Genomic DNA, 13,157 nt, shown 5'->3' with positions numbered 1-13,157 from the left:
ACTTACGTGATTACAAATACAAGATGTGTCTTCCGCAAATACAACGTCAACTATAAAACCAGCCGCATTAAACTCAGCAATGATGGGTTTGCAAGTAAAACCACTGAGCAGAGTAAGTCTTCCCAGTGATCTGTGTTTTTTTACAACATCAACTTGCATTTATATAGCGCCTTAAACGTAATAAAACATCCCAAGGCGCTTCACAGGAGCATTATTAGGCAAAAAATTGATACTGAGCCACATAAGGAGACAGGTGACCAAAAGTTTGGTCAAAGAGGTAGGTTTTAAGGAGCATCTTAAAGGAGGAGAGAGAGGTGGAGAGGTTTAGGAATGGAATCCCAGAGCTTAGGGCCCAGGTAGCTGAAGGCACAGCCGCCAATGGTGGGGTGAAGGAAATCGGGGATGCGTAAGAGGCCAGAATTGGAGGAACGAGGAGATCTCGGAGGATTGTAGGGCTGGAGGAGGTTACGGAGATAGTGATGCCGATTGAGGGATAAATGTAGCCCAGGACTTATTACTGCTCTTCTTTGGATAGTGCCATGGAATCTTTTAGGTCCACCTGAGAGGGCACAGGGGGTCTTAGTTTAATGTCTCAGCCAAAAGACAGAGCCCCCTCAGTACTGCACTGAAGTATGAGCCTGGAGTACATGCTCCAGTCATTGGAACTGGGGCTTGAACCAAGACCTTCTGACATAGCGAAAGAAAAGAAAGACAGAACTTGCCTTTATATAGCACCTTTTGCACCTCTGTACCTCCCAAAGCACTTTATAACCAGTTATGTACTTTTTGAAGTCTAGTCACTGTTGTAATGTAAACACGGCAGCCAAATTGTTCACACAAGGTCCCACAAACACCCATGAAATAAATAACCAGACCATCTGCTTTCGGCATCAGTTAAGGGATAAATATTGGCCAGGACACCGGGGAGGACTCCCCAGCTCTTCCTCGAAATAACACCATGGGATCTTTTGTGTCCACCTGAGAGGGCAGACGGGGCCTCGATTTAACATCACAGCTGAAAGACGGCACCTCTGACACTGTAGCACTCCCTCAGTACTGCACTGGAGTGTCAGCCTGGATTATGTGCTGAAGTCCCAGCGAGAGTAATACCTCTGAGCCAAAGCTGACACCCGAGTGTTGCACTGTAAGTGTGGAAATAGTGGATAATACTTTCTAAAGGACTTGATAAAACATTTCCTGTCAAACTCATGCGTACAGTGAAATCTAATTGCATTCAGGCACCAGGTGGCTGATGACTCTTGCGAGTTATTTATCTGGATTTCTGTACACAACCAACTGGAGCAATGCAATCCCACTTTAGAGGCTCGACACATAAGGAGCGAGCTTGCTTTTATATACGACTTTCGCGACCTCAGGATGTGCCAAAGCGCTCTACAGCTAATTAAGCACTTTTTTGAAGTGTAGTCACTGTTGTAATGTGGGAAACGCAGCAGCCAATTTGTGCACAGCAAGATCCCACAAACAGCAACGTGATAATGACCAAATAATCTATTTTAATGATGTTGGTTGAGGGATAAATATTGGCCAGGACACCGGGGAGAACTCCCTTGCTCTTCTTTGAAATAGTGTCACAGGATCTTTTATGTCCAACTGAGAGGGCAGACGGGGCCTCGGTTTAACATCTCATCTGAAATTAGAGAGGGTGCAGAGGAGATTTACCAGAATGGTGCCAGGGATGAGGGACTTGAGTTACGTGGAGAGACTGGAGAAGCTGGGGTTGTTCTCCTTAGAGCAGAGAAGGTTAAGGGGAGATTTAATAGAGGTGTTCAAAATTATAAGGGGTTTTGATAGAGTGGATAAGGAGAAATTGTTTCCACTGGCAGGAGGGTTGGTAACCAGAGGACACAGATTTAAGATAATTGGTAAAAGAACCAGAGGGGAGGAGAATTTTTTTTACGCAGCGAGTTGTGATGATCTGGAATGCGCTGCCTGAAAGGGCGGTGGAAGCAGATTCAATAGTAACTTTCAAAAGGGAATTGGATAAATACTTGAAAAGGTAAAACTGCAGGGCTATGGGGAAAGAGCAGGGGGGATTGGGACTAATTGGATAGCTCTTTCAAAGAGCCGGCACAGGCCCGATGGGCTGAATGGCCTCCTTCTGCGCTGTATGATTCTTTGATAAAGAACAGACATGTTTAACTTTTGCTACTGATGAAAGAAAGGCACTTTGCAAGGTTTGCCAGAGCTTGTTCTGGTAAGAGGAGTAACTTGCGCTCAATGACACTGTGGTAACACACAGGCCTCTCATTCATTTGGAGTTAGGCTCCCTCATCTCGGTTGACAACTTAATGAATCTCACCGTTAGGAACAAGCACAGCTCCAGGGAGTTGCAATCACTCTCCCTCCTTTTGAGCGTAAATCTCATTCCTAACATTTGTCTAAAGTTGACTGCTGACACTACAGACTTTACCAAAGAAGAGAAGCCTGTGGCATATATTTTCTAATTGACACTGTAAAAAAGGTTTTAAATGTTTCTGCAAACAGTCCCTATCAGCACTTTCCTCTCAAGTTCACTGTCTTTCTACTGACACCTTTGTACCTGAATAAACACAACAACAGAACAGCACTCTGAGGGGAGCTGAACAGGGGAGGGACCCGTCACACAGGCTAGTTAATTGATTAACATTTAGCCTCAAAGGTGACTACAAAAATCCCTTAAAGGGAACACTGGTCACAGCTTTTTATAATAGTCAGCTGAAATTTAACATCATTTCAATAATTGTTGTCTGCATGTACTTAGTTGCTGAAACAAAATAACCAACAGGGAACTCACTGAGCATATCAGAATATCCAAGATGCAGTCCAGGAAATGTTCATAACTGAACACACGTATAATATCCAGCCCAGCGACAAATTCTGATCACAACAGCCCTTTTGAATTGTATCCCCAAGAAACAATCGTTAAATGAAGAATGGATGCTTCCTGTGATCAAGACTGGTGGTTCTATGATCTGAAAACCTGAACAGTACATAAACCCTCCCCCTGTAACCTCGTCCACAGTCAGTTCCTGGAACTGAAGCATCCTTTATTAATCAGAATCAAGCTTCGTGTTTAACCCTCGGGCTGTGAGGTGAGGTGAAGGCACTGAGGGCATATGAGCTCATTCTCCCCTACTGTAACTTGTTCCTTCTCAAGACCTCAGAACTGCGCAACTCTGTTTTCCCTCAAGTTCTTCCTATGACCTCCAGGCTTCTAAAACTAAAGGTTTGAGTCACCTAATGACTACTTCTTGATGTACCTCGTCTTCGTTCAAGCTTGGTGCTCTCCTGCATTCTGGGCCTCAGCCCTTCATCCACTTTAATTTTTAATAATGTTTATTTTCCTTCCCTCTCCTTCCTCGCGCCCCCGCCTCCCCCTATCCATTGACCGGCTGAGCCATTTGCTAGTGCTGCCCTTGAACTCACAGCTAAGGTAACAACCTGAGGCAAACTTATCCTCAGATTGTCCCTCTTTCCTTCTTGGAGCTGTACTCCTCATCTAATCTGTGCTCTGCTTCACTTGAAGTGCTGGACGCTGCCTACGATTCCCATTCACCTACAGTGACGTTCCTCACCTTGACAAGCGCAAAATACAATGCAAAACAAATTGGTGTCAGCCTTGATTCAGTGAATAGCACAGGCACCTCTGAGTCAGAAGATTGTTGGTTCAAGCCCCGCTCCAGACCCTTCCAGAGCTAGTGGTTGAGGCAGTAACTATGACAACATTCAAGATTAGTTTGATAGGTGGATAAAGGAAAAGGGGTTGAAGGAACAGGCTGGGTAAATGTGATTGGAACTATTTGGAAGGTCAAGGCCGACAAGGACTGGTTGATCCAAATGGCCTGTTCCCATGTTGTAGCTTCGATGTATTTCCACACAATCTAGCCTGACGCTCCAGTGCAATACTGAGGGAGCGCTGCACTGTTGGAGGTGCTGTCTTTCAGGTGAGATGTTAAACTGAAGCCCCATCTGCTTTCGCAGATTAATGTAAAAGATGCCATGGCATTATTTGAGAAAGAGCTGGGGAGTTCTCCCGGTGTCCGACCATCAGTCATCCCCCAACCAACACCACCAAAAACAGATTATCCGGTCATTTACCTCTTTGCCATTTGCAGGTCCTTGCTGTGCACAAATTGCCTGGCACATTACCTCACATTACAACAGTGACTGCACTTCAAAAATAATTCATTGGCTGTGAAGCACTGAGGATGTGAAAGCTGCTATACAAATGCACATTCATCCTTTACAAAAAAAAGAAAATCCAGTTGTGAACAGTCACTAATAACGAATGTTGGGACTTGTTCACTCCTCTGACGGACTGGCACTGACTCAGTTAAGCAACGTCTGCTTTTCTTAGCCTCGGTGAAAAAGGAAACAGCTGTTTACTCAGTGCGTTCAGGAGGAACTCACTTCGAAAACTGATGATTTGTGAATCACTCCAATTCCCCATTCCCCATTCCCACTCAGAACTAACCCTGCACCATTTGCATGACAGGAAGCAGCCTTATTAAAGCATGACAGGGAAAATGACAGCGGAAACTGGCACCGTCTCTTGTGCAATTAAAAAGAAAACCCTCTTTTAAAGAGATGCCAACCTCGGGCTGTAGAGCCTTGATTTTAGTTCTAGTTGGTGACAAGTCCTTGTTCCAGAAAAGGGATGTACTGCAATCCTCCAACTTGCAACCTTGGGAGATACATTGGACTTTGTGTTGTTGTTCATTATTTATCATGATGTTGCATGCACCTCCATTTATAACTCAGGCGACGCACCCTATAAAAAGCTTCCAGATAACAATGTTGTTCTAATAAATAGATTGTAAAAGTTCCCCTCGTTTTGGTGAGTAAGGTCAGTGTTGGGAAATGGAATGCACACAAAGTCAGCGTCAAAGAGTAGAGAAGAGGACATGGGGGTGTTTCAGGGGGAGAGGGGATGGGGGTTAATTAAGCTTGACTAAAGATGCATCATGCGTAACTATGATGTCCTGAAGCTCGTTTGATTATCTTAGGGAGTCGGGGACGATTTTCCCAGAATTTCCAGAATTGCTTCCAGGTTTTTTTATTCTGGAGTTAGCGTTCTTAGTGATTAGTGGTCAGTGGGTGGGGGGTGTATGAGTTCGAGCATCTAGTGGGTAAGTAAGGATTGACATGTCTGTTGCTCTTCACCATTTTGTTTTAATTTGTAAACAGTGTGGGTTAGATACACAATAGTCCCACTCCTTCAACAAGGCGATTTAATCGAAACTCAGAAGGGAGCCTTCCGCTGTGCAATGCCATCGTGCCATCCCTGTACTACACCTGAAATTGGGAGATAAGGTAATTAAACTGGCAACTTGTTCCATGCTATGGGCACTGCGTTACAATGGACTTGTGCCCTCTAAGAAATGAGTTGCGTTTACCCAAATCTGTATTACACAATCTAGGCTGACTTTCCCAGTGCGGTACTGGGGGAGTGCTGCACTGTCGGAAGTGCCGTCTTTCAGGTGAGACGTTAAACAGAGGCCCCATCTGCCCATGGCACTATTTCAAAGAAGAGCAGGGGAGTTCTCCCCGGTGTCCTGGTCAGTATTTATCCCTCAACCAACATCACTAAAAAAAACATTATCTGGTCATTATCACATTGCTGTTTGTGGGAGCTTGCTGTGCGCAAATTGGCTCCTGCGTTTTCAACATTACAACAGTACACTTCAAAAAGTACTTCTTTGGCTGTAAAGTGCTTTGGGACGTCCTGAGTTGTGATAGGCACTATATAAGACCATAAGACCATAAGAGATAGGAGCAGGAGTAGGCCATTTGGCCCCTCGAGCCTGCTCCGCCATTTAATGAGATCATGGCTGATCTGATTTTTAACTCAACTCCACTTTCCCGCCCTTTCCCCATATCCTTTGACTCTCTTGCTGATCAAATATAAATGCACATTCTTTCTTTCCTTCTGCACAGGTCACTGACGATAACCCAAAGCAGGAACTTCAGTTTGTTTTGGCCTCACGAGTTCAGGGGCACTGAGGTCAATTACATTCACCAGAACGTTACCAGGACTCCAAGGGTTAGATTATGAGGAGAGGTTACATAAACTAGGCTTGTATTCCTTGGAATATGGAAGGTTAAGGGGGGACTTGATTGAGGTTTTTAGGATTTTGAAAGGAATTGATGGGGTAGATAGAAAGAAACTTTTTCGGCTGGTGGGGGAGTCTAGGACAAGGGGGCATAACCTTAAAATCAGAGCGAGGCCATTCAGGAGTGAAGTTAGGAAACACTTCTTCACACAAAGGGTGGAAGAAGTGTGGAACTCTCACAAAAAGCAGTAGATGCTAGCTCAATTAATAATTTAAAATCTGAAATCGATAGATTTTTGCTAGGCCAAGGGAATTAAGGGATATGGAGTCAAAGCGGGTAAATGGAATTAGGATACAGATCACCCATGATCTCATTCAATGGACGGAACAGGCTCAAGGGGCTGAATGGCCTCCTCCTGTTCCAATGTGCCTATGTTGCCAGTGCACAATGGCTGATGCATTGATCTACATAATATTCGCTGCCCACTTCATTGGGCGAAACATTTTGAAACATTTTGAGGTGAGAAAGGCACCATACAACAGTAAACGTTTATTTTATTTGAATGCAATTCAGTGACAACGATGCCCCCCCTTGATAGGGAGCCTCAGTGGTGAAGAACACTCCTTGTAAAAAACTTAATATATCATCTGCAGGCAACCACAATGTCTTCAGCTCACGCCTGTTAAACCTGAAAGGATCGATAGGAGACGTCATATAAATGACCCTGTCCATTTATATTAGTGAGATTACCTGGATCCCTCTGACTCAGAGTTCCATAGACACTTCCTCTTATACCAACAATAAACCACTTCTCTTTTCCCCCCCCGGCTTCTCCAGTCCATCCACGAAACTGAAGTCCCTCATCCCTGGAACCATTCTAGTAAATCTTTTCTGCACCTTCTCTAAGGCCTTCACATCCCTCCTGAAGTGCGGTGCCCAGAATTGGACACACTACTCCAACAGAGGCTGAACCAGAGGTGAGAAGGGGCCAAACACGTCCCTGGCCCCCCCGCCTCCACCCTGTACTGGGAAGTCAAAGCAACAGAATCTGGGGACAAGCTTCAGGCAACTCAAAAATGCTGTTGGCCTTTTTTTTGGCTTGCATTTACACTTTCAGACAATTTTTAATCACAGGGCACCATAGCGTAGTGGTTATGTTACTGGACCTTATGTTACTGAACCTTTATAAAACGCTGGTTCGGCCACAACTGGAGTATTGTGTCCAATTCTGGGCACCGCACTTTAGGAAGGATGTGAAGGCCTTAGAGAAGGTGCAGAAAAGATTTACCAGAATGGTTCCAGGGATGAGGGACTTCAGTTACATGGATAGACTGGAGAAACTGGGGTTGTTCTCCTTAGAGCAGAGAAGGTTGAGAGGAGATTTGATGGAAGTGTTCAAAATCATGAAGGGTTTAGATAAAGTAAATAAAGAGAAACTCTTCCCATTGGCGGAAGGGTCGAGAACCAGAGGACACAGATTTAAGATGATTGGTAAAAGAACCAAAGACCACATGAGGAAAAACTTTTTTACGCAGCAAGTAGTTATGATCCGGAATGCACTGCCTGAAAGGGCGGTGGAAGCAGATTCAATCGTGGCTTTCAAAAAGGAATTAGATAAATACTTGAAGGGAACAAATTTGCAGGGCTATGGGGAAAGAGTGGGGGAATGGGGCTAACTGGATTGCTCTTACAAAGAGTCGGCACGGGCTCGATGGGCTGAATGGCCTCCTTCTGTGCTGTAACCATTCTATAATTCCATGGACTAGTAATCCAGAGAATGTGAGTTCAAAGTCCCACCATGGCCGTTTGAGAATTTAAATTCAGATCTTAAAAAACAAAATCTGAAAAGTTGCTACCAGTAAAAGTGACCGTGAAGCTGTCGGTTTGTTGTTAAAAATCCAAGTAGTTCACTTAGGGTCCTTTAGGGTTCCTGAATGTCCTTTAGGGAAGGAAATCTGGTGTCATTACCCGGTCTGGCCTATATGTGACTCCAGTCCTGCACCAATGTGGTTGACTCTTAACTGCCCTCTGAAGTGGTCGAGCAAACCATTCAGTTGAATGAGAAACCAGCCAACCATCATCTTCCCAGGGCAACTAGGGATAGGCAATAAATGCCAGCCTTCCCAGCGATACCCACACCCCGAGAATGAATAATGTTTTGGGCCTTTAGATCTCTCTGTTCGTCCACACCCTTCAGTGTTTCTTTGTTGAATTTCTCCTCACATTCGTCTCCATTAAATTGTGACCTGCCACCTGAGAACTCCCCTGCTCTTCTTCGAAAAATGTAAGGAATCTTACAACACCAGGTTATAGTCCAACAGTTTTATTTGAAAATCACAAGCTTTCGGAGGCTTTCTCCTTCGGAAAGCTTGTGATTTTCAAATAAAACTGTTGGACTATAACCTGGTGTTGTAAGGTTCCTTACATTTGTCCACCCCAGTCCATCACCGGCATCTCCACATCATGGCTTCTTCAAAAAGTGCTGGGGAATCTTTTATGTCTACCTGAGAGGGCAGACGGGGCCTCGGTTTAACATCTCATCCGAAAGACGGCACCTCTGACAGTGCAGCACTCCCTCAGTACTGCACTGAGAGTGCCAGCCTAGATTTAGTGCTCAAGTCTCTGGAGTGGGACATGAACCCATGAGGGAGACTTGATCCAAATCAAAATCACAACGTGATCCGGTTCGAACGTACTTGCATTTATATAGCGCCTTTCACAAAATCAGGACCTCCCAAAGCGCTTTACAGCCAATGAAATACTTTTAAACTGTAGCCACATATTGTAATGTAGAAAACATGGCAGCCAATTTGCGCACAGCAAGCTCCTACAAACAGCAATGAAATGCTGACCAGATAATCTGTTTTTATTTAGTGATGTCTGCCTTAACCATGCTTTAAAAACTTAAATAATGAATAGCATAAACCCAAATAGTGTATGTTATTTGTGACTTTTACTCAGCTCGAGATGCCACCTTTCTAACCAACTCATGAACGTCTCACATCTGAGCTATGTGTTCACCATCTTCACATACAGCCACATCTATCTATAGCTGCGTTTCCTCTGCAGTCACTCAAAATAATGTTCAAGTGTCAAGGTGTCCTTTTGAAAATTATTTCCAGACATTTCAGGATCTGTGGTCGGCAAGTTCCTGCTCCTGAGGTCGGAGCTTTATTTTTTAATTTACGAGTCTTTCTCCCATGGCTTTGCACACGAGGAATCAAGACCAAGAGTAGTCTTCAGCTAAAGTGGGGTTAGAGGGCACGGCGTAATTGGACCAGTGACACACAGACATAATCCAGTCCCCATTTTAAAGTCATACATTCTCTACTTATTTTTAAATTTTGATCTTACATTATTACTTACAATTGAATAGTAAACCTTAGAACACAACGTGCATAAGAAATAGGAGCAGGAGTAGGCCATACGGCCCCTCGAGCCTGCTCCACCATTCAATCAGATCATGGCTGATCTTCGACCTTAACTCCACTTTCCCGCCCGATCCCCATATCCCTTGATTCCCTTAGAGTCCAAAAATCTATCGATCTCAGTCTTGTCCTTACAGCAATTTGGGAAGAAGAGTTGGTTTGGTGGTAGGACCTTCTCTGTTGCACAGCCTAAGGAGCTGGGAGACATAAAACCAAGGCACTACAGCACCCACTACTGGTGGACAGGTGTAATTACAGTGTGACAGGTTTACATACATCGAGTTACATCAAAACTACAGCACAGAAACAAGCCATTCGGCCCAACTGGTCTATGCTCCACACGAGCCTCCTCCCTCCCTATTTCATCTAACCCTATCAGGATATCCTTCTCTTCCTTTCTCCCTCATGTGCTTATCTAGCTTCCCCTTAAATGCATCTATAGGGGGGCAGCTTTCGTTATAAATATGAGCATCAGAATTTATTACGGAAAAGGTTGACACAAAAGTATGACCAAACTTGGCAACGGGAAGTAAGAATTTGTAGACAGGAAGTGCACACAGATGTTTTTGGTTTAGATTTTCAAAATATCAAATGTGTTGTTATCTTAAAGAGAGAAAGAACTTGCATTTATATAGCACCTTTCACAACCTTTAACTATAGCATTTTGTTATAGGAACATGGGAACATTAGGAGCAGGAGGAGGCCATTCAGCCCCTCGAGACTGCTCCGCCATTCAATTAGATCATGGCTGATCTGTACCTCAACTCCATTTTCCGCCCTTTGCTCCATATCCCTTGATGTCCTTACCTAACAAAAATTTATCGATCTCAGACTTAAAAGCTCCAATTATCCCCCAGCATCCACAGCCTTCTGGGGATGAGAGTTCCAGATTTCTACTGCCCTTTGTGTGAAAAAGTGCCTCTTGATTTCGCTCATGAATGGGCTAGGTCTAATTTTAAGATTATGTCCCCTTCTTCTTGATTCCCCTCACCAGAGGAAATAGTTTCTCGATATCTACCCTTACCAAATCCTTTCAAAATTTTAAACACCTCAATCAGATCGCCCCTCAATCTTCTAAACTCAAGGGAATACAAGCCAAGCTTATGCAACCTGTCCTCATAATTTAATCCTCTAAGCCCCAGTATCCATTATACCTGTGACTATCTTTTCTTCTTTTGTAAACAATTTTACAACACCAAGTTATAGTCCAGCAATTTTATTTTAAATTCACAAGCTTTCGGAGATTTTCTCCTTCCTCAGGCAAACGTTTGCCTGAGGAAGGAGAAAATCTCCGAAAGCTTGTGAATTTAAAATAAAATTGCTGGACTATAACTTGGTGTTGTAAAATTGTTTACAATTGTCAACCCCAGTCCATCACCGGCATCTCCACATCATATCTTTTCTTCACCAGCTTAGCTGCACCAGTTAAACGCAGCTGAAGTTGAGATAAACCATTTGCTGCACTTGCTTTCTTTTCGGGGCCAAAACCTTTCTCTTGAGAAGTCATACATGTGACAGTGTGATTAGGAACCCACCATGCATTGGAACCAGGACACATCCAAACCCACCCATCTCTTGGGGCAGTTCTCAGTGCAAATCGGGGGAAATCGTTTTTAATAATGTGACCTGACCCAAAGCCCCAAAACAGAGAGGGTTCCCAGTCTTCAGCACTAACACGTCTCAACTAGATGAGCACAAAACTCACACATGCAAAAAAAAACCCGTAAAATTACAGACGACTGTGATTCCTGATTATTACATGTCAGCTGGGGAGGTGACAAAGCAAAAGACATGCATTTCAGGTGGGTTTTGTGGTTTGTGGATTGGGGTGATTATTTCGGGTTTCACCCAAACTTAGTCCTCAAAGTCTGCCACTCTTTCCCAGTTGCCATCTTGGATTTGGTCCTGAGGTGAGCGGCCGGAGGGGCTGCCTGTTTCAGGCCGGAAGCCACTTGTAATATGCAAATCGGGGTCCTCAGACGCACACAGGGCCCCGATTGCACATTCGAGGTTAAAAAAAAATGGGCGGGGTGTCTCGCCACGTGCGTCCCTCCCATTTGTACCAGGCGGTGAGCGGCCTCACCAGTGCTCCTTAAAGGGGCCACTGAAGACCACTCAGAAAATGGCCCCAGGAAATGTTAAATCTTTCTTGGGTGGGACTGGGAGGAGCAGCTCAGCTTGGGAGCCGGCCGATTACCCGCCTCCTCCACAATCAGCAAGCTGTTGCCAGGCCTCCCTCTTGGCCTGGGCCTGGCCTAGTCGAGTAGGGGTTATGTACCACCGGCCTGTTCTCCACCTCTACCTAAAATTGACCCTAATGGCTTTAATATGAGCAACTTGTCCCAACACAAGGTAGAAAAGGCTACTGAGTTTATTTCGTTTCTGGTTCAGGAATTGGGCCTTGACTGCAGTCTGATCAAGGCTCAATGTGACAGGAAGTGATGCCCTTTGAAGAAAATTAAATAACGCATTCTTACATTTCCTTTTCATGTATTTTCCACCGATCACTCAAAAACCTTCAAGTTTAACCCGTTCAGTACAGATCTGCTTTCCAGATTGATCTATACCTGTGAGTAACGTTGGAATCAGGTTGGGTTTCCAATGGGCAGTTGACATTTCAGTTAGACACTAAAGAAAAGATTCAAAGCTACCTCAATGTTTCCATTGGTGTGGAATTGAGACGTACTGACCAGGATAACAAAAGTAACAACAACTTGCATTTATATAGCACCTTTAACATTGTAAAACATCCCAAGGCACTTCACAGGAGGGTTATCAGACAAAATTTGGCACCGAGCGACAAGAGGAGATATTAGGACAGGTGACCAAAAGCTTGGTCAAAGAGGTAGGTTTTAAGAAGTGACTTAAAGGAGGAGAGAGAGGTAGAGAGGTTTAGGGAGGGAATTCCAGAGTTTAGGGCCTAGGCAGCTGAAGGCACGGCCGCCAATGGTTTGCGCCTTACTCTGTATTAAGGTTGTTGATATCAGCAGGGTCAACAGTAGTAATGAGCAACCCTGAGCTAAGAATGAGATAATATCAGCCAAGGCTCCTGTTCTTGGTAGAACTCTTGTCTCTAAGTCAGAAGGTTGTGGGTTCAATTCCTCATTCCAGGATGCAAGCCCACAATCTAGGTTAACACTTCAGTGCAGTACTGAGGAGGTGTTGCATTGTTGGAGGTGTTGTCTTTCAGATGAGATGCTAAACTGAGACTCCCGTCTGCCAGTTGGAGCCCAAAGCACTTTTTTCGAAGAAGGGCAGGCAGTTCTCCCGGTGTTCTGGTCAACATTTACCCTTCAACCAATGCCACCAAAACAGTTTAACTGGTCATTTGTCTTGATGCTCCTTGTGGGACCTTGCTGTGCACAAATTGGCTGTCATGCTGCCTACAAAACAACAGTGACTGTACTTCAAAAGTAATTCATTTTCTGTCTAGTATTTTGGGACCTCTTGAGGATGTGAAAGTTGCTATAGAAATGCAAATTCTTGAAGCTGAAACTCCATCAGGTTGTCCACTCAATACTTACTCTACATCATGTCAGTTCTATTTACCCAATTTTTTATGCCTGTCTCTCTCTCTCTGTCTCTCTCTTGCTCTGTCTCTCTCTCTCTCTCGCTCTCTAACTCTTGTTCTGTCTCTCTCTGTTGCTCTGTCTCTCTCTCTGTCTTTCTCTCTCT

The 13,157-nt window shown here is 44.4% G+C and overlaps 1 protein-coding gene across 2 annotated transcripts in view; it reads right to left on the bottom strand.

Moving 5' to 3' along the window:
- LOC137305654 (cytohesin-3-like) overlaps positions 1 to 13,157 on the bottom strand; it is a 92,315-nt gene that overhangs the window by 26,136 nt on the left and 53,022 nt on the right. The window contains exon 1 of one of the 2 annotated variants that reach the window (XM_067974543.1): positions 2,795 to 2,966. The exons of the other annotated variant lie outside the window; for it this stretch is intronic. Within the exon in view, the coding sequence (XP_067830644.1) occupies positions 2,795 to 2,801 (7 nt within the window). The 5' untranslated portion in view covers positions 2,802 to 2,966. Of the gene's footprint in view, positions 1 to 2,794; positions 2,967 to 13,157 lie in introns of those variants that run through there. 2 annotated transcript variants of the gene reach the window in all.

Source organism: Heptranchias perlo, chromosome 40, assembly GCF_035084215.1.
Source record: "Heptranchias perlo isolate sHepPer1 chromosome 40, sHepPer1.hap1, whole genome shotgun sequence".
Classification (NCBI taxonomy): Eukaryota; Metazoa; Chordata; class Chondrichthyes; order Hexanchiformes; family Hexanchidae; genus Heptranchias; species Heptranchias perlo.
The sequence above is the reverse complement of the archived record's forward strand: the minus strand, read 5'-3'. Positions and strand labels throughout refer to the sequence as shown.